Source organism: Mesocricetus auratus, unplaced genomic scaffold, assembly GCF_017639785.1.
Source record: "Mesocricetus auratus isolate SY011 unplaced genomic scaffold, BCM_Maur_2.0 Super-Scaffold_100676, whole genome shotgun sequence".
Taxonomy (NCBI): Eukaryota; Metazoa; Chordata; class Mammalia; order Rodentia; family Cricetidae; genus Mesocricetus; species Mesocricetus auratus.
The window spans coordinates 132,733,627-132,753,031 of record NW_024429266.1 but is presented as its reverse complement, the minus strand read 5'-3'; the positions used below and the strand labels follow the sequence as shown (position 1 = coordinate 132,753,031).

The 19,405-nt window shown below is 40.3% G+C and overlaps 1 protein-coding gene across 4 annotated transcripts; it reads right to left on the bottom strand.

Moving 5' to 3' along the window:
- Nucleotides 1–1,698: 1,698 nt before the first annotated feature.
- Nucleotides 1,699–19,010, bottom strand: Rnf103 (ring finger protein 103). Of its 4 annotated transcripts, XM_005076084.3 has the most exons (4): nucleotides 17,976–19,002; nucleotides 15,858–15,997; nucleotides 7,609–7,724; nucleotides 1,699–4,404 (listed from the first exon to the last, which is right to left on the bottom strand). In XM_005076084.3, exons 1-4 carry the CDS (start codon nucleotides 18,199–18,201, stop codon nucleotides 2,835–2,837), a joined length of 2,052 nt encoding a protein of 683 aa, XP_005076141.1. In that variant the 5' UTR covers nucleotides 18,202–19,002; the 3' UTR covers nucleotides 1,699–2,834. The 4 variants fall into 4 exon arrangements, with proteins under 4 accessions (XP_005076141.1, XP_040593720.1, XP_040593721.1 ...); XM_040737786.1 differs by lacking the exons at nucleotides 15,858–15,997; nucleotides 17,976–19,002 and adding an exon at nucleotides 9,844–10,589; XM_040737787.1 differs by lacking the exon at nucleotides 7,609–7,724 and having other exon boundaries at nucleotides 4,188–4,404; nucleotides 17,976–19,010.
- Nucleotides 19,011–19,405: the final 395 nt, after the last annotated feature.

Genomic DNA, 19,405 nt, shown 5'->3' with positions numbered 1-19,405 from the left:
CTGGCATGCTCGGGCCCTGGGTTGAGTCAACACCACCAGGAGGAGCCATCTAGAACAGCTGTCTAAGAAGGTGGTGACGTGGGAAGGGCCTCTGAAGAGCAGATTGGGAGCCATCTATTTCCTAGTAATATTTGAAAGTAATCACAATTTTTCATGAAAAAAAATGTCAGTACTCTGGGAGCAATTAAGTATGAGGTTTTTAGTTTTTTTCCATTTGAAGTAATTAAACTATGGATTTTAGAGGTGCCTGTTGTGGGATATTTGTGTGTGTGAAGATGTATTATTGTGATTGGCATAACACACAGCTGAATGACCAATAGCTAGACAGGAGGTATAGGTGAAACTGGGGAGGAATCTAGGCCCATGCTGACGCCCATGAAATCTGACGAAGTCAGACATACAGTACAGAACAGAGGCAACTGAGCCACGGGGCAGAATGCAGATTAAAAAGAGACAGGTTAATTTGACTTATAAGAGCTAGTTGGAAAAAAGCCTAAGGTAAGGCCAAGCTCTCATAACTAATATTTAAGTCTCCAGGTCACTATTTGAGGGCTGATGGTCCAAAGGTAGTCTGACAAGAAAGTTTGCTACAGGTGCCCATCATAAAACTTGGGTAATTTGAAGAAATGGATTATAAAAAGGCTGAGTCAGAAAGCAATGAAGTGATTACATGTTAAGAGACATCATTATTAAGACATAAAAGCTAGTGTAGAGAGGTTTCTACTAGCCAAATATGGCAGTTTGTGCACCAAAAATGTTTTTTAAAAAATTTAATAATTTTTATTCTATGTGTGTAGGTATTTTGCTTTTGTACCATGTACACTCAATGCCTGCAGAGGCAAGAGGGCATTAAATGCCCTGAAACTGTAGTTACAGATAGATGATGGTTAGCTGCCACATGGATGCTGGGAATTGAACCCAGGTCTCCTGTAAGAGCAGCCAGTGCTCTTAACCATTGAGCATTCTTTCTAAGCACCTGAGCTTTTAATACATTGAAAACAAAAACAACAACAAAAAACCCTGGGTTCAGTGATATTCAAAACATGGAAGGAAAACGGGAAGTTTTGCTCTCTCTCTCCTCCACTCCCCTCAACACACACACACACAACACACACACATACACAAACACAGTGAGCGAGCTAGCTAATAAATGTATAATTAAGCTGAAATTAGAAAATGTCACAACTGTTTGAGAGTTGATTCAAAGAATCTTCACTGGCTGTTTAAGCAACTTAGATAAGAAAAAGGATCTTATAGACTCACAGGCAGCTTCTTAAATTATAAAGTGAAAAAATATCCCACAAAGGAGAGACTTGACAGATACCACTTTAAACAAATTTAACATCATCAACAATAAAACTACACCACATGCACACCAATAATGTGTAAATGGGCAACACTCAAATCTAATCACGAAAGAGAATGAGGAACACTGTACAAGCCCATTCACTTGTACTGTACAAAATATCAGTATCACAGAGGGCACCAGGCCTCCGGGACAGGCCTGTAATCTTAGCCACTCTAGAGGCTGGGGCAGGAAGATAGAGCTCAAGGCTTGCCTGAGCTACACTGAGTTCAAGACCAGCCCAGGCAACTTAGTGAGACCTTATCTCAAAATTAAAAGACAGAGGGCTGAGGTGTAGCTCAGAGTACTTACCTATTATGCTGAGGTTCAAGCCTTAGCACCACACAAAAAAACAAAGAACAGCAATTTCTTTATTGGACAGGATGAAAGGAAGGAGACTTAAATCCAATGGATGAGTCTTCCCTATAGTCACAATAGAAAAGGGTTATATATCAGATATTACTGGATCACACTACATTTCAAGGGTATGCTAATGATGTGGTGGCTGTGTAAGACAAAGTCCTTATCCACAGGAAACATATGGGGATGTCCTGGGGATACAGCATCCTGATGATGCAGGTTTATTTTCAACAGGCTCAGGGGAAAAAAGGAAATATTGAAATTGTAATAAAAAGTGATAAAGTAGATGTAATAAAAACACGTATGGTGCATCAAAGAGAAGTGGGCATTTATTCTATTATCTATATTCTCAGCTTTCCTCTAGCACTGAAAAAATTTCAAAATAAAAAGCCAGTTAAACATACAAGGCAATCCTTGTATGACTAATTTGCTATAGTTGCTTTTATTTAGATGAATATGCTAAACAATAAACTGTAACACTTATTTTACCCCCACCCCCAGGAAATCCTTTTCTATCGAAGGTATCAAGCTGTGAGGTGGACTCCCATTACTCACGGTCAGTGTCAGCAACAAAATTTCTATCTTTTTTCCTCAAAATCATTACAATTACCCACAATATTAACAAACCAGCAAAAACTGATAAAAAGCAGTAGCCTTATCACAGCTTAACATTGGAAAACCTATAACCTTCTGGTTTTAAAATAATTTATTTCATAGATCTGTTTTAATTTCATGTCTCAGAGCATACATTATTTAACCAAGAGGTGCTGGACAGAGATTGTAAAAAGGGAGAAAACATTTAGGTAAGAAACCAGCTCAGTCCCACTAGATTTGACCTTGCCTTGTAAAGTCTTACTAGGATAAATTTCTACTATTTTTCTTTTGTGCTTACAAAAAACATTAACTTCTGAATTTCCAATGCTGTAAATAATTTTTTTTACAGTTTAGTATGCATTCAATTGACACACAAGGCAACCAAATAAATTCTGTCATCAACATCAGCATAATGTGTATTTCCTGTCACTGCACTAACATTAAACTAAACTTCAAACCACAAAAACATTGTGACTAACATTAGAAAGGCAAGCTGTAAGATACTCAAAGCTTATTAAGGACAAATTGCTCATGGTTAAGATGGGACATCATTTGACAATAGCTGTTGTTGTGCATATGGCTGCTTTTTTTTATATGAAGGCCAACGGCAAACAGGGCAACAGTGTCGGCCTCCAGCCAACCACATAACAATGCAATTCTGGTGAAACACATGACCACAAGGTAGCCCCATTAGCAAACATCCATTTTCAAAATTCTCGAGGCAAACAACACATTCAGTACAGTGCAATGTACCAGCAGGCCAAGTGACCCAGTCTGGTTCCATATCTTCATTAGTGTTCTGTGATCCATATGACCTCCCCTTCCTTTCACACTGGCTGGTCTGGCAACAGTTATTGGCACATGAACAAGACCCAGCATCACAGTGACTTGCTCTTCCTGGAGAACTGTGAACTATGCTTTGTTTATCTTCAAATACATCCTTACTACTAAAAGTGTCCATGTTGTCACTATCTGAGTCATTTTCAGTGTCTGGAGAACTCTCTGACATTTCTTCTTCAGACTGCACCCCAAGACATTTAAACCGCCACATTGGTAAGTTTTTAATATAATCAGTTGGTATCAGAGGGTGAAGCCAAAGGTCAGGGAAAGCTAACCGTTCCAAGAATAAGTCAGGGTCTTCGTCCCAGTCAGATTCTACAGGGAAGTTCTGAAGAGAAGCAATCGGGTGGAAGAGGTAGCTGGTGTACCAGTCCCACAGACTTGATAACCATTCCAAATTATTCGCATTAACTTCATCATTGTTGCTGCGCCGTCTCTTCTTCTCAAAGTAATCAATTAGCAGGCCATGTCCCAGGTATGTGCTGAGAAACAGGGCTGGGTGTGAAGAGTAAAACATCCAGTCTGCCCTTACCCACGAAGCCAGTGTGGTTGTATTAGAATATCTCAACAATCTTAAGCTATATTCATAAAAGCTATCTAAGTAAGGGAGCTGTAGAAAGCCCAACACAGGTAGCCAGGAAATAATTAATAGGGAATTATATGTCCCTAAAGTGCTTATAAGAACCACAAATCTCTTGATGGTTGCTCCTTGTGTGATAAATAAGTCCATCCAAGCCATAAGATTAACTAGAACCAAACTCAAAACAAACAGATCATTTACTTCAGGTTGTAATGAGCGCAAAAATGAATCCATGGCCTGAAGGGATATAAATTCACCTGTGTGGTTTCCATATCTGTAAATTCCTTCAGGAGTTCTAAGTATGTATGATGGCATGTTATAAACACCAATATCTTCCATATAACTCTTGTTGTCCCAATTTTCCACATTAACAAAAATAAACTCAACTCTTCCAGTAAATTTTATACTTAATGCAGAAAAGAAAGCTGGTGGCTGGTCAAGCTTTGCAAATAGGTATATTTTCACCCAGTACTGATCACTTTTATTCCATTCTTCTTTCAAATGCTCAACATTATATATAGTTTTGATCCGAGAAGCTGCATGGGCAGTTATCCATTTAAAAATGTGTTCTACTTCAATCTTGCGTCCACTATATTCTTTAAGCATGACTTTGCCTTTAGATGTACTTGTTTGTGGGACAGACATAATGAGTGTGGAACGTACCCAGCCTCTTCTCCTGCAGTACCTGTAAGAGAGTACACTGTAGTCAACAGCAAGGCTACTGCACAAAGTTACATCCTAACAGTTTTCTTTTGGGTCTGAAAGGTCCCCTTTTACTCTCTTCTCAGATAACCTTCAATTAACCAGAAAGAGGCCACTGTGCCATAACAAGAAAGCTTACTGTAGTCTGAATTTCTGTTTTTTGGAAAAGAAAAGGTATACCTTAAAGCATTTATGAGCCAAGGAATCAGCAAATATTTTAGCATCTCTTATGTGGCACTGCATTACATGCTAAGAACCAAAGATAATAGGAAGTAATTTCTGTTCCTATAGAATTAATAAATACTGTAAAGGATGCAAAACCAATAAGAAAGTTCAAAGAAAGGGGCTATCACCAGGGGCTTGGGCAGGGGAAGATCTCAAGAAGGGTATGGGAAATGAACTAGGCCTTGAAAGACAGTTAGGAATTAGGTAGAGACAGAGAAGGATGAATGCTCCAACATGCCGAGTGCCTGAGGTGGTGCAAGGCTTTGAGAGAAGCCCCACCTTACCATTTCTCAACTAAGCACCACCCCAAGGCCTGATGCTCACAGTACAGCAGGCTCTAACTCCTACAAAAGCCAACCTAAAAAAGAGCTACTCCAAGTTCCATAGGTAACTTTCGTCTCTCTTTAATGAAGACTGTGAAAAAGGTTCAACACGTAAGGAGCAAAGACAGAAAGTATAAAGATGAAGAGATTTAGCCCAAAAGTAAGCCTCATTTACCAGTGAAGTGAAATGCAGAAGAACATAACTACAATCACCATTTGTTTAAGCTTTCTGAAGATGTAGGTGACTTTGCTTCAAATGGTATCCAGCAAGTTCTTGTTACAACATTTGTCCTTTCTGAAAAACTACGTAATGAGAAATACTAAAAAGGAAAATAGCTGTTGCATTACTATGCAAAGATGACAACCAGAGACATTTTCCTTTTTTTTTCAATAACTCTTTGCCCCAAACTTGCCATATGGAATTTTATGATACACAAAATTTATCTTGATGAAGGTTTAAAAAAACTTCCATGTGACTATGTTTTGTTACAGACTTGAAAATAGGCTCCACTTAGTCTCTTATGCTGCTACTCAGGATTCTGATAAGTCATAGATGTCACATTTTATTTACTAAGCACACATCCCTATTTTATTAGGGTTAAATGAGTATATTACACATTCAAACACTGTGGTCTAATTTAAGATGAATGAAGATGGCATGTTGGTGAGGACTCTGGGAAGCTATCTCAGTAACTCTGAATCACACACAGATCTTGACTCTCAGCTTCTTACTGCCTTGATTCACTCCTTTAACAATGCAGATTCCCTTAACATGAAATGGTCTGAAAAAGGACATGCCTTAAAAATTAAGTATTTCTACCCCTAAAACAATATTTTCATCCAAAGCAAAATAATTCAAAAGAATCCTGTTTTTACCCTTGCCAAACACAGTAGTAAAATGAATGTAGATGACAGCCTCCTTCAGATCTTATCTAAGTAGCTTTAATGGCTTAATTGCAAGAGACTTGAGATGACACATTTCTACTCACTACAATTTGTATTTATGTGTATGTGTGTATGCGTGTGTGAGTTTATGTGCATCACATGTGTGTGTGCTCTCAGAGCAGAATATAATAGATCCCCTGGTGCTAAAGACAGACAGCTGTGCTGGGAACAGAACCCAGGTCCTCTTCTAGAGCAGAAAAATGTTCTCAATTACTGAACACCCCTGCCCCCGCCCCACATCTCTACTCTTCCTCATTGTTTTTATTTTCTCTTTTATAACATTTGTTCTGATTTGTGTCATAAATCAAATGACAATCTTTATGACAGAAAATGTTTCTTAGTAAAAAAGGCAAGGCTTTAGTGCATTCATTTCTTCCTTTTATGTTTTCTTTTCAGTTCAGAACTGATATTTTTTGGAGGGGGGAGTTCGAGACAGGCTTTTTCTGTATTGTTTTGGAGACTGTCCTGGAACTAGCTCTTGTAGATCAGGCTGGTCTCGAACTCACAGAGATCCGCCTGCCTCTACCTCCTGAGTGCTGGGATTAAAGGCGTGTCACCACTGCCTGGCAAGAACTGGTATTTTTAAGTTTTGTACTTCTAAAGAGAACCTAGGACTATCCAACAAAAGAAAATTCCCTATGTTATAACTTTTAAATTAAATCATACTTTCCAAGTTTGGATAATAATCTCTAACACTTACCAACACTAAGTTACTAACATGATTCTCTAAATACTAATTCTGAAGGTATCCAAATGAAGACCAGACTACATGCATATATTGCTTTTAAGAATTTTATGTTTCCATGTAGCAGCATAAAACCTTTTACATCCAATTAAAAAAGAACGTTTAAATGGTCAGAATAAATTCAATGATACCATCAAGAAACAATCTTCAAATTTTGTTTTTTGTTTTTTTTTTTTCAACAGTATTTCACTACACAGGTAGCTTAGAACTTGAGATCCTCCTGTTTCTACCTCCTATTGGGAATACAGGCACATACCACTTTGCCCAGCTTGTTTTTTGACCAGTGCCCAAAGTGGGTGGCTCACAGCTGCCTATGACTCCAGATCCTAGACCATCTTCTAAACTCCAACAGCACCTGCACTCATATATGCACATATACTCCTCTACACACATATAAACATATTCTAAATTCTTTAAATTAAAAATGGAATGTTGACAAAAATTAATAGACTGAACACTGATGACTATGACAAACCAAACCATCTCATCTAAGAAAATGTGAAGAAAAATAAAATAGTAAAGAGTAGAAAAGTTAGAAAGGATATGTTTGACTAAATGAATGATAAATCAGACTTTGACAGTAGTGAGAAGGGCAGGGCAGATGGAAAATGACTAAGGAAATGCAAACTGAAGGTCAGAATTAAGAGAGTGGTGGTGTATGCCTGTCATCCTAGTCCTTGACTGAGGGGCCATTTATAACGAGCTCAAAGTCAGGTTGAGCTATAGATGAGAACAGTTATGTCACTCAGCCTTCTGGAAGAGAATATAAAAGGACTACCGACAATTTTAAGGGATCTCTCAGAAAGTCAACAAACACCAGTTTATGAAACTAGCAGTATACTAAACATTAATTAGTTTTCAGTTCAGGCAGATTTCTGATATTATTGTCTTTATTAAGCAAGAATGATTCCAGTCAGGGTTCAAACTCCAAATTTCCTAGCCCACTTACCTGGGATCACTGGAACAGTTGAAAGTGCCTGTCCGTATTCCAAATCTTGACACCTTTTTTACCATTTTCTCCCAGTGGATTTTACCCACCAAAGGACTTCTGTCATTTGCTATGACCTAATTCCCAAAAGATAGAGAAAGGGGGAAATTCAATTAGCTAAACTCAACTATTCGTAACTATAGCACAAATCCTCTTTAGATAAAGATTTTCTCTTTCTAGCTCTGGTTTAACAAATCATCTCATTACTACTGCAATTCTTTTTAAATTTTAGTTTATTATTATTAAGTGTATATGTGCATGAGTGCTATAGCACCCTTGTGGAGATCAGAGGACATCTCATGGCAGTCAGTTTTCTCCTCCTACTCTGTGGGTCCTGGGGACTGAACTCAGGTCAGCAGGCTCGTCTGCAAGCACCGTTACCTGCTGAGCCACCTTACTGGCCCTCGCTTACAGAAGTTAAAACTGTCTAATAGAAAAGAAACACAAGTGTACTGTGTTAAATCCTATGCTCTAAAAGCCTGTGAAAAATCGATTCTTTACCCACATGACCTACTCTCTAGAATCGTTACACAGACAGAAAATGGCATGCCCTGAAGTCAATTTCTCCTTGAAAATCATTTTTTAAAAATCCAAATAAAGCTTATAAAAATGATCACATGCCAGGTGGCAGCTGCACACTCCTTTAATCCCAGCACGTGAGAAGCAGAGCCAGATGGATCTCTGTGAGTTTGAGGCCAGCCTGGTACAGAGTGAATTCTAGGACAGCCAAGGCTACACTGAGAAACACTGTCTTGAAAACCAAAACGAAAATATCACATGTGGATTTAGCAAGTTCAAATTTCACATTTTTCAACGTTCAGTTTTACAGCCAAGAATCAAACATGTGTTTTCTATTAAACTATGCTTTGACTAAATGAGTGCTACTCATAGGACTTTTCCCTCAGCAACTTTGAAAGGCTCTAAGGAACAGCCATAATGAATTTGACAGTCTTAAACTTCTACATCAACTGTGCAAACAGTCCTCAAACACAATTGGGTCTGAGAGAAAGATTATTTTTAAAGAAAGAAAAAATTTCTAAATTGCCTTCCAAAATGTAAACAGCATGTTTACACCAGTTTAGTGGTTAAATATATCTTTTCTTTATCCCCTAATCTTCCTGACTTAATGGAGGCAGAGTTTCACTGAAGATACCAGCAAAAAAAATTTAAACTATGAAAGTAATAAAATACAATTTACTGGAAAGTCAAAAAATATCTAAAGCTTTCATGAAACCAACTAAATGTTAGGTCTAACATATATAGGACTGTTGTTGGATAACCCTTCTGTATGCTGTGAATTTGTATGTCTCTCATTGGTTAGTGAATTGGCTTATAGCCAGGCAGAATAAGGTCTGGCAGGACCGCCAAACAGAGATACAGGGAGAAAGAAGGGTGGAATCTGGAGAGATGCAAGCCAGCCCCCAGATGAACAAGACATGCTAGAGAACAGCTAAAACCACATGGCAAAACGTAGAGTAATAGAAATGGGCTAATTTAAATTGTAAGAGCTAGTAAATAAACTATAGGTCGAACATTTTGTAATTAATATAAGCTTTTGTGTGATTATTTGGGATCAGATTGCCAGGACAAAAGAAAAGCTCCGTCTCTGCTTGCATAAGCCGAAGCTATTTCCATAAATGTCATCTTATCAACACTACTCAATTTAAAATTGCGGCACAATACTCAGGTGCCTCTCACCTTTCTGGCTGGAAAAAACATTTTCACATTCAAAAAATCCTCCTGGAAGTGAAACTCCAAGCATGTGTATGAACTGAGTACCAGCAGTCAACTCCCTGGGAGAGGTAGGGGTGGTTCAGCTACCTCACCTGTGGCCTTTCTCCTGGGAAGTCTAATAAATGTCAGGGACACCACTGGCTGGGAGCACATGGAACTGAAAATAAAGTTTCCTTTTTGTGCTACAAGATCACTCCACTAACTCCTACAATGTCACCAATACTGCTGTTGTAAAACTTATGGAAATACACATGTATATGTAACACTGTAACATACATTTGATACTTAATACATGCTTTTAATGAAAATACATGGTCTTGCTGAGAGAGACGTGAGTTCACACATTCTCAGATAACTGACAATGTTTTAGATACAGGTGTTTTAAGAAGGCTCATGTTAATCATATTACCCAAGATGCTATTTACCCTTTTCTTGATCCAAAAGTATACTGCAAAGGTTTACCTGGAGAATCAGGGCAGTCAAGCCCGGCATGCTTCCTGCTTCATGATCCTTTGTTTTGTGGTGGTGGTTCAGGAACACAGAACACTGAGGGTATACTAGACAAATGCTCCACCACTCAGTTACATACCCAGCCACAAAGCAAGTGTTATTTTCTTTCCTGCTACTTCTCAACAGTCAATAGTAGTTTTGATCATGGAGCCAAGGAACCTGAATGTAATTTTCAGATTTCTCAGAAGGTAAGTCTCTGTGTAAATAAACAGTATACTTTCTTATTCTTGTGCTCTTTGCACTCTCCTTTTTCTCTGTTTCTCCTTTCTCTCTTTTAAAATAACTCTCTTTCCCAACATTTTTTCCATTTCTTGACTAAAGCTATAAAATAACCCAGGCACTTTAAGCCTGTGTTAGCAATAACATTTCAAGGAGCTAAGAGGTTGCCTCTGTCAATGTACACACAGCTCTGAGTCTCAGGGCATCTTTGAGTGAAGACCTAATTGTTCACTGTGGAGGTACCTTGCAGACTCGTGACAAGCATTCCTGTGTTAGGAATGAGAGAGGACTGTTCCCAGGCACATCCAGGTCCTGGTAGGGAAAGAAATGGTGAGGAGACCTGGGAACACAGTTGACTAGCTACACGACAGCGTTCAACCCTGGGGCCTTATTTACTCAGCAATCTGTTCTAGCATCTGCTCTGGAAGAGTTTAAGGATCCCCGGCTGAGAGAGCTGTACAAAAACGTGAAGTCATCTAAGCTTTTCATGAAATCATTTTATATGATTCTGTCACTATAGCTAGACAATTAGAAAATGCTTTGTTAAAATTCTGTATGTTAGCCGAGTGGTGGTGGCGCACGACTTTAATCCCAGCACTCGGGAGGCAGAGGCAGGCGGATCTCTGTGAGTTCGAGGCCGGGCTGGACTGACAGCCTCCAAAACAATACAGAGAAACCCTGTCTCGTAAAACCAAAAAAAAAAAAAAAAAAAAAATCTGTATGTTGGTCAACTGAAAGTTTTGCATAATTAACTTTGAAGGAGGTTGAATTTAAATGAGCCCTATAAAAATGGTACTGTTTTCACAAAATAATCCATCTGGCTCAGTTAATGGCAAAATCAAAATCTTCCAAGCCTGTTACTATGTGTCACATTAGTAGGCACCTCTCTGACTTACAGCTTGTGTCCTACAAACTGCACAATCTGGAGTGGCATCCACACTGTTGGTCTCATTACATGGTGACGAAAGAGTTCTCAGAAATTCAAGAAAGAGGCTGCATTCTCTATGGAGAATATTTCCAGATACAAGAAAAAATATGGACCAAAGTACAGTTTGAATTCAAAGCCTGAAAGAGACCTGGCATCCAATGCTAAGTGTGAAGCAATCTTTCCATTCATTGTAGTACCCAGATGACCTGGATGATATTAATCAAACATCTGAGCTGAACTAAACTATTTCAGCTTTCTGCAGATTGTTTTACTTCTTATTATAAAGTCTCTAAAGGAATTTATTTTATCGCTAAAAGTTCCCTCCCCAGCAACCTGTCATCCTGAATGTTTACTGAACAAACAATATAAATGGCATCTTGCTATGTAACTACAAACCAATCTTCTCAATCACTTAGATATAAAGATGCCTAATTCGGTGTATTTACAAATATACTTTTGGCTGTTTTTTAAGAAAAGAGGCTTGTTTCTGATAAGAACATTTGGTACATCCTTGTTAATCCCACAGAGTCATAATTTAAAAAATCCTTGGAATGAGAGTGGTGTGTTGACATTTTCTACATTCTTTTAGCAGGGGTCTAGTTTCAAAATTGTAAAATATATGTATGCCATCTGTATAAAATAAAAAATGAGGGTCAGTGATGGACAAAAGCTGAAACTGAATAGCATTTTAAATAACTAATTTTAATATTCACCTTTATCATTTCTCTAACTTCTGGCTAAAATCAAGTATACTATTCTCACTGGCTTACTTTATGGGTAAACCCAAAACCTTTTTCACCAGCAGAAAACACAAGTGGCTTGCTTGTATTATGCTTACATTTTGCTCTGAAGTAGCCCCTTAAAGGGATAAATAAATTAGAATGGCCATAAACAAAACTCTAAGAGCAAAGATAAACAAGTTTAAAATCAGCTATTAATGCTTCCAGCCAAACATGAAATGCATTAACATAATACTTCAGTAAACAGTGTCCAAAGCTTTCCAGCACTTTAAGTCATAAAGTATTCTTTTACTGCTGTGTAACCCCAGTGACTTTAAACTCATTAAATGGGACATTCAGTAGGAAACAAACAGCTATATCCCTTTTAATTGACAACAAAAGCCCAAACAAAAATATTACAGGACAAATCCATAAAAGCCATTCACTATGCAACTTTTCCATTTCAAAAGCCTATCCACTTTGCCATTTGTCTCTATGACCAGAAATATTTAAAAAAAATAATCATCTTCTATTTTTGGTGCCAAGGAGACTGGGTAGTAGCGGAATCAAAGAATCCACAAAATTGGGAAATAGATGGCTGATGATAGACAGGTGTTTAGGTTAGGAACAAACATGTGTAACAATTCTGCAACAAAGAAAGGACTTGGTTCTGTGTGCATTACACAGTGCATATTATTGGGAAAGGTGTCACGTGGATTTTGCTACCTTTAAAAATTAAAATTAGTTCTTGCGATGGCTGATGGAAGGAAGAGAACTAACTCCTACAAGTTGTCCTCTGATCTCAGTATGTACTTCTCACTACAAAAGACATGCAATTTTAAAAAGTGGGGAAGGCAGGGAATGAGATAGATGGCTTAGTGGGTAAAAGCATCTGTCCTGCAAGCCTGCTTCCCAGAATCCACATAAAGGTAGAAGGGGAGAGTCAACGCCACAGAGTTTGGTGGTCACACATGTACCACAGTGGGCAACTCTTCCCACATACACCACATATACTGATGATGATAACTGTGTATTCTAAAAGGAGATGATGAGTGGAGCACCAGCATTCACCGCTCTCTGCTTCCTGACTGGATGAGATGTAACTAGCCACTCACACTGCTGCTACCATGCTTTTCCTTCCATGAAGGACTCTGAGCCAGAATAAACTCTTCCTTCTCCTTTTTTTTTTTTTTAAGAATTTTTTGTTTTGTTTTTTGTTTTAGAAGACAGGGTTTCTTTATGTAGCCCCAGCTGTCTTAGAACTCACTCTGCAGACCAGGCTGGTCTTGAACTCACAGAGATCCACCTGAATATCCCTCCCAACCCAAGTACTGAGACTAAAGGCATGTACCACCACTGCCCAGCAAACCCTTCCTTCTTTTTTTTTTTTTTTTTTTGGTTTTACGAGACAGGGTTTCTCTGTATTGTTTTGGAGGCTGTCGGTCCCGGCCTCGAACTCACAGAGATCCGCCTCCCGAGTGCTGGGATTAAAGGCGTGTGCCACCACCGCCCGGCAAACCCTTCCTTCTTAAACTTCTATTATCAGGCACTCTGTGACAGCAACAGGAAAAGTAACAGCTCTGCTCACCACATATGCTCACTCTGTAAAGGAAACACATGGGACCAAGCTCTACCAGCTGAAGACAGAAGTGGCCAGAGTCAATACAGTGACATCTATGAAAATATTCCTTATAAAAATGGAAAGGAGCAAACAAACTAGTCAGCTTCTTTCAAAATACATAAAACAGAAGACTAACATGATGGCTGATACCTATAGTCCAGAAAGATGAGGCAGCAAGACTGCTAATGCCTGGACTACCAAGTGAGAACCTGCCCCAAAACAGACACAACATCAGAAAACAAAAACAGAAGTAGAAAAGAACCATAATTCAAACTGTAGAAAAGGTATTCTGGAAAGTTATCCTTCACAAAAGATTGGATTAATATGATCTGGCAGAAGAATGACTATCAACCAAGAGAAAGAACACTTCCCTTCTGTTTCTAGCAGATATTTTTAATTTTAAGTATAGCTTAAAACACTAACTAAACAAATCAAAACCCAAAAATAACTCTGAAGCTTAAAGGAGGTGCCCGGCCAATAAGCTTGGTGGGTCAGCTCACAGTGCCAAGGGTAGGGTCTCAGGCTTATTTTCTCAGCTGTCTTAATGACCAGACCAACCATTTGACAGATGTCAGTCACCATCCATAAAGAACACAAGCCAGACACTGGAAATCAGTGCAAACTGAGCATCACTGGAAAAACCAAGTGTCTCCTATTGCACTGTTTTCTTATGAAGAAACCCAAAAAAACTCATCCCATTTTTCTTAGGAGGTACTTTTCAACTGTGAATACATGTCTTTAAAATACTTTTGGAGAAGGTAATATAAAGACTATAAACTGTAATGGCTATAATGTTAAATTTATTTACATCATCACTTTGTTCAAAGGCTACCTTGTAAAAAAGAATTCCTTATTATCATATCTCTTTAGTCTGCTTCTTTTTCTTCTTATAACTTTCAATTTATTGATAATGTATTAAATATTAATGTATTTGGTGTCTGATTCTCACAGCTGGCATGTGAGTTATCTAAAAGGTCAAAAGCACTGAGGAAATGAAAGGATATCTGTGTGAACTGTCTACAATTAAATAAAATATAGTCTGGAAAAGAGAAAACTCAGAGGATCTGAGATCTTATCCTAGTTCAAGTCCCAGGACCTTGAACAAAGCACTTGATGTCTTGGTGCTTCAGAAAAGGTTAGTTTGACAGGACTTCTAAGTTTAGCTATCCACTCTACAGCCTTGATTTTGGCCACATTGAGGCTTCTAGTTTATTTGTTATGTTACTGTAAGTGAATACAGATTTTAAAAATTAAACTGAGCTTTCTCCTAAGTAACATTTAGGATGGCATTACATGTCCAATATCACATAATTATTCTAATTTACATGGTTACACTAATGTTAATGTACATCCACTTACCCTAAGCCATGCTATGAAAAGCAGAAAAGATAATTTTTAAGGCCCTTTACAGCTTGAAATTTCTAACATACTAATTAAATCGCATAGTTTTGGTATCATAAAAACTATCTCCTCACCAAAACCAAAATAATGCATGCTCCTCAACTCCCAGTACAGCTAAGTTGTCTACTTAGCTGAGTTGTTGATTCTGGGCTGGTTAGCAGAGCTGCCATTCAAGTCGGGCTACTGTGCTAAGGCAAAGATTTCTTTACTCTTACTTTAGTGGTCTTCCTAAAATTATGAAGACCAATGAACTAAAAAATAGAATTAAAAAAGCATAAAAAGTTGTCGCCGGGCAGTGGTGGCATACGCCTTTAATCCCAGCACTCGGGAGGCAGAGGCAGGCGGATCTCTGTGAGTTCGAGGCTGGGCTGGACCAATAGCCTCCAAAACAATACAGAGAAACCCTGTCTCGTAAAAAACCAAAAAAAAAAAAAAAAAAAAAAAGTCGGGCTTGGTGGTGCATGCCTTTAATCCCTGCACTCGGGAGGCAGAGGCAGGAGCGTCTCTGAGTTAGACGCCAGCTTGGTCTACAGAGTGAGTTCCAGGACAGGCTCCAAAGCAATATAGAGAAACCTTGTCTCGAAAAACAAACAAAAAACAAAACAATAACATAAAAATAGTGCACACTGCTAAATAAAAGGAACACACGTCTGCTTCTATACATTTCTTATTGCTGGATTCTCAAAAAAACTTCCTTTCTCCAGGCTTTCCTACTCTACTCTGGAATTTTCACTTTTCTTTAAAGGTAGGGTTTCATGTATCCTAGACTGGCTTTGAACTCACTAAACAGCTGAGGAAGACCTTGAACTTCTGACACTCCTGCTTCTACAGGGTTTCAGGTGTGTACCACTATGCCTGGTTTAAGTAGTGCTAGGGACTGAAGACAAGGGCATCATCATGCATAGCAGTATGCTACTAACTGAGCTGCATCTCCTGCCCTAATTTTCATTATTATTGGTTTGAAAAACCCATGAGAACTGAGTTTTGCCTAGGAAGCATGACACAACAGAAGGGTTACTCAATGGTAAATACTATTTTGGTATAAATACTGTTCTTAAGTATTATCCTCTTTTTCTACCTGTACAAGCCAGATGCCATCTTTTGTATCTTCCACAAGCTCATAGAAGTGCATTTCACCACTGAAATTGGTACTAGAAACAGACTCAGATGCCTCTTCTTCCTTGAGAGCAGAATAGAGTTCACCCTCCATCAAGTCACCTGAAGGAAACAAATTAAAAACTTTGTAAGATTTCAAAAATCCCATGTTCCGGGCTGGAGAGATGGCTCAGTCGTTAAAGGTTAGGCTCACAGCCAGAAATCCCATGTTCCTAACTTCAGTGATTAATCCCATTTTATATCATGAATAATTACACTATTTTATGTCCATTCTATGGAGAAAAGAATAGCACCTGAATATAAGATTCACAAAGACTGAAGAGTAAAAAATTCATCTCTTACAGTACAGCTTATATTCTAATGGGGCCATCATAGGGCTTGTGAGTAAATTACCAAATTACACCAGTCAAAAAAAATTAAACTAGTAATCATTTAATTTTACAGAAAGCCTATGCTCTGACTCAAAAGATTTACAAGTGGGTTCACAGAACTTGCCATCAGCCTGCTTAAAATAGCAACAAGGTTTTTATGAGTGGGAAAGAGAATGTTTATCGGAACAAACCCCACATTCATACACAAGTTTACAGTGTAAGCTTGGATCTTGAATCAAAAAACTATAAAAACCAAACCATTCATATCATACTATTTAACTCTTGCCTTAAAAATACTGCATAGTGAATCAATAATACTGTTCCACTCTAAACAGCAAAACCATCTATAACAAACATTCAGGTTTTACAGTTAAATTGCCACATCAAGACTGTTTTGTGTTGTTATGCTGTAAAATGTGTGGCCTGAATCTTACTTCGATTGTATGTTCTTCAGGCTATATGTTGATTCCTTGAACATTCCATATGACAACAATTATAGGCTCAAAAGGCAGCAAAACACCTAACAAAGCTCAAAGGGCGGAAAAGTGTGATCAAATAACTGTATGAAACAGTAACTTTTACTTTCACCAATCCATTCCCTGCCTCAACAACCAATGGCACCATAAACCAGGCAGCAAACAATAATAATACACAAGTTGAAAAATGTAGCCCTTATGCAAAAGATTCCTTCCCTCTACCCCATGGGTGAGATGAGTTCTATAGCTCTTATGCTATAAATCCACAAGTGTTGGACTGCTATAGTTTGTATTCTTGCCTAGATAGTGCCACATAAGGAAAAAAATTATCTTGTAAAAGGCCCAACTGACAGATATACTTGTAATGACAAAAAAAGACAATCCGCAGTTTCAAATGCTTCCTACAGCAATTCAGAATGCCTTTCTCAATTTACATTCCTCTATCAGGAGACATTTTTCTTTGTACAACAGTGAAACAAATTAACTGTATTTCCCTAAGCAATCCTAAACTCCAAATTAACGCCTTCTGGAAACATATTATTTAAGGCATTAAATATTCTTTCAGCAATACATTATTTAAGACATTAGATATTCTTTCAGCATTATTTTAATTCTCTTCCTCAACCCATTAAGTGACGTAGGGATGCCTGTGACACATGACAAGAAAGGTATACATTCAAAATTCAAAAATAAAAAATGTAATCCTGCAAGAAAATATGAACTCCAAGTAAGGCCGACAGTCACAAAATGTTCACTGCATTTAAAGTAAAAGGAGAAAATTTGCACCCTGTACACCTTACCCATACTTAACACATAATTTACATGTAAATCTTAGGTCCACGTGCCTCTTTGTTATTATTTTAATAATGCTTCACCTTCCCAGTAGCTTGTTTTTTTACTATGGAGACAGATGCTGCTATTTACAGCTACATTTTGGAGCTTTTCCTTTCCCTACATTTTAATCAATTTCAACTGACGTTCCTGAATTCTGAGATAAATCATTCAATTTAACAAATTTTTAAAAAGCTACATTTTCAAACTGTCATTCCCAAAGAACCTTAGAAACACACCAACACACCTAGCTGCCCCCTTTTCAAAACCCGGATTTACATATTCGTAGAAAACGTGGTCAAAGAAGACCTGGGCAGTTCTGCCTGACCATTCCGGGGACCGCCTCGTTTCGGTGGAAAGAGCCAGGGCAGTGAGGGCGGCCTCGGGGAGGCCGGCACTTGCCTGACTTCTCCACCAGCTCTCGAACATCTTTCTTCTCGGGCAATCCTGAGTAGCCCAAACCTCGACACTCCAGAATGGTCTTCAGCTTCTTGAAGCTCAATGCCACCGGATCCACCAGCTGGGTAGCAAAGATGCCAGTCTCATACCACACAATGGCCTCGAAAAACCTGGCCAGGACGAACAGGACCAGGAAATACAGGAGCAAGAAAAACAGCTTCAGCCACATCTTCGCCCTCTTGGCGTCGCCGGGAGCCGGGACGCCGTGGACAGGGGAGGGGGACCAGTGCAGGGCGACGCAGCGCAGCCTGGACGAGGGCAGCTCGGGCGCGCGGCGGTGGCGGTCACCGGCGGGCCATCCCCGCGGGCAGGCAGGTGGATCGCGGCGTGCGTGCGGCTGAGGGGACCGGCAGGGCACGGGCTCTGCCCTTGCGGTCAAGAGCCCAGACAGGGAGAAGGGGGGACGCTCAAAAGCACCCCACCCATCGAGCAGCGGACGGCTGGGAGCGGGCAGGAGCCCACCAGGGGTGACCGCGGCGGCGGGGCCCGAGCCCGCGGCGGCTCCGAGAGACTGCGGGCGGGCGCAGAGCGGTTGAGGCCGGGCTGCGTGGTCGCGGTCGGGAAGGCCCGGCTCTCGGCTGGGCCAGGCCCGGGGCCCGGCGCTCCCAGAGCGGGGAGGAGCGGCCGCCGCAGTGCCGGGCCGAGCGCCCAGGCTTCAGGGCCCGGCGGCCGCCCAGGCCCGGCAGGGGCTCCAGGTTCCCAGGCGGCGCCTCTGAGTCCCGCGGCCCGCGAGGGGGCGTCGCGGCAGCTCCTGCAGAGGAGGATCTAGAGCGCGAGGCGACTGTCGTGAAGGGAGGTGAAAAAAGCAAATAACGCTAGGCCCGGACGCGCCTCTCCCTGGCGGCTTCCTGGGTCGGCTGCGTCGCTGCGCGGCGCCCAGCCCCGTGCGGATATGCCGCGCCAACCGCGGCCGCCGTCCCGCCGCCTCCACAGGCCGCAGCCGCCGCCCCCGGAGCACTGGACCCGCTGCAGCCCGGGCCCTAGTCAAGACATAACAACTGACGTCGGCATCGGGGCGGGGCCTAGGGAGGGGCGGGGCTACAAGCCGCAGGGTGCCGGGGAGGGGCGGCCACCACCGCTGGCTGACCGACGCCTGCTAGGTGCTTCTTGTGTCCTCACCCCTCCTATCTGCAGATGTTTAGTCGCTGTTTTCAGTCCCGGGATTGGACGTTGGACCCTGCGGCATTGTGCAAGTTTGTGCTGTGTGTGTGTGGGGAAAAAAAAAAGCTAAGGATCTTCGTTTTTGTTTGTGGTTTTTGTTTTGAGACAGTCTCATTTTGTAGTCCGGGCTGGCCTGGAACCACTTTGTAGACCAAGCTGGCTTCAGAACTCACAGAGATCGCCTGCCATGGCTGGAGTGCTGGCACTGAAGA

What these genes read in the sequence shown, in the direction of transcription:
- Rnf103 (XM_005076084.3), bottom strand. Translation starts at nt 18,201, where the DNA reads ATGTGGCTGAAGCTGTTTTTCTTGCTCCTGTATTTCCTGGTCCTGTTC. An exon ending in AGAGCTGGTGGAGAAGTCAG is followed by an intron (nt 15,998 to 17,975) that starts GCAAGTGCCGGC and finishes TGTTTCCTTCAG; the next exon opens with GTGACTTGATGGAGGGTGAA. An exon ending in AACTGTTCCAGTGATCCCAG is followed by an intron (nt 4,405 to 7,608) that starts GTAAGTGGGCTA and finishes ACTCTCTTACAG; the next exon opens with GTACTGCAGGAGAAGAGGCT.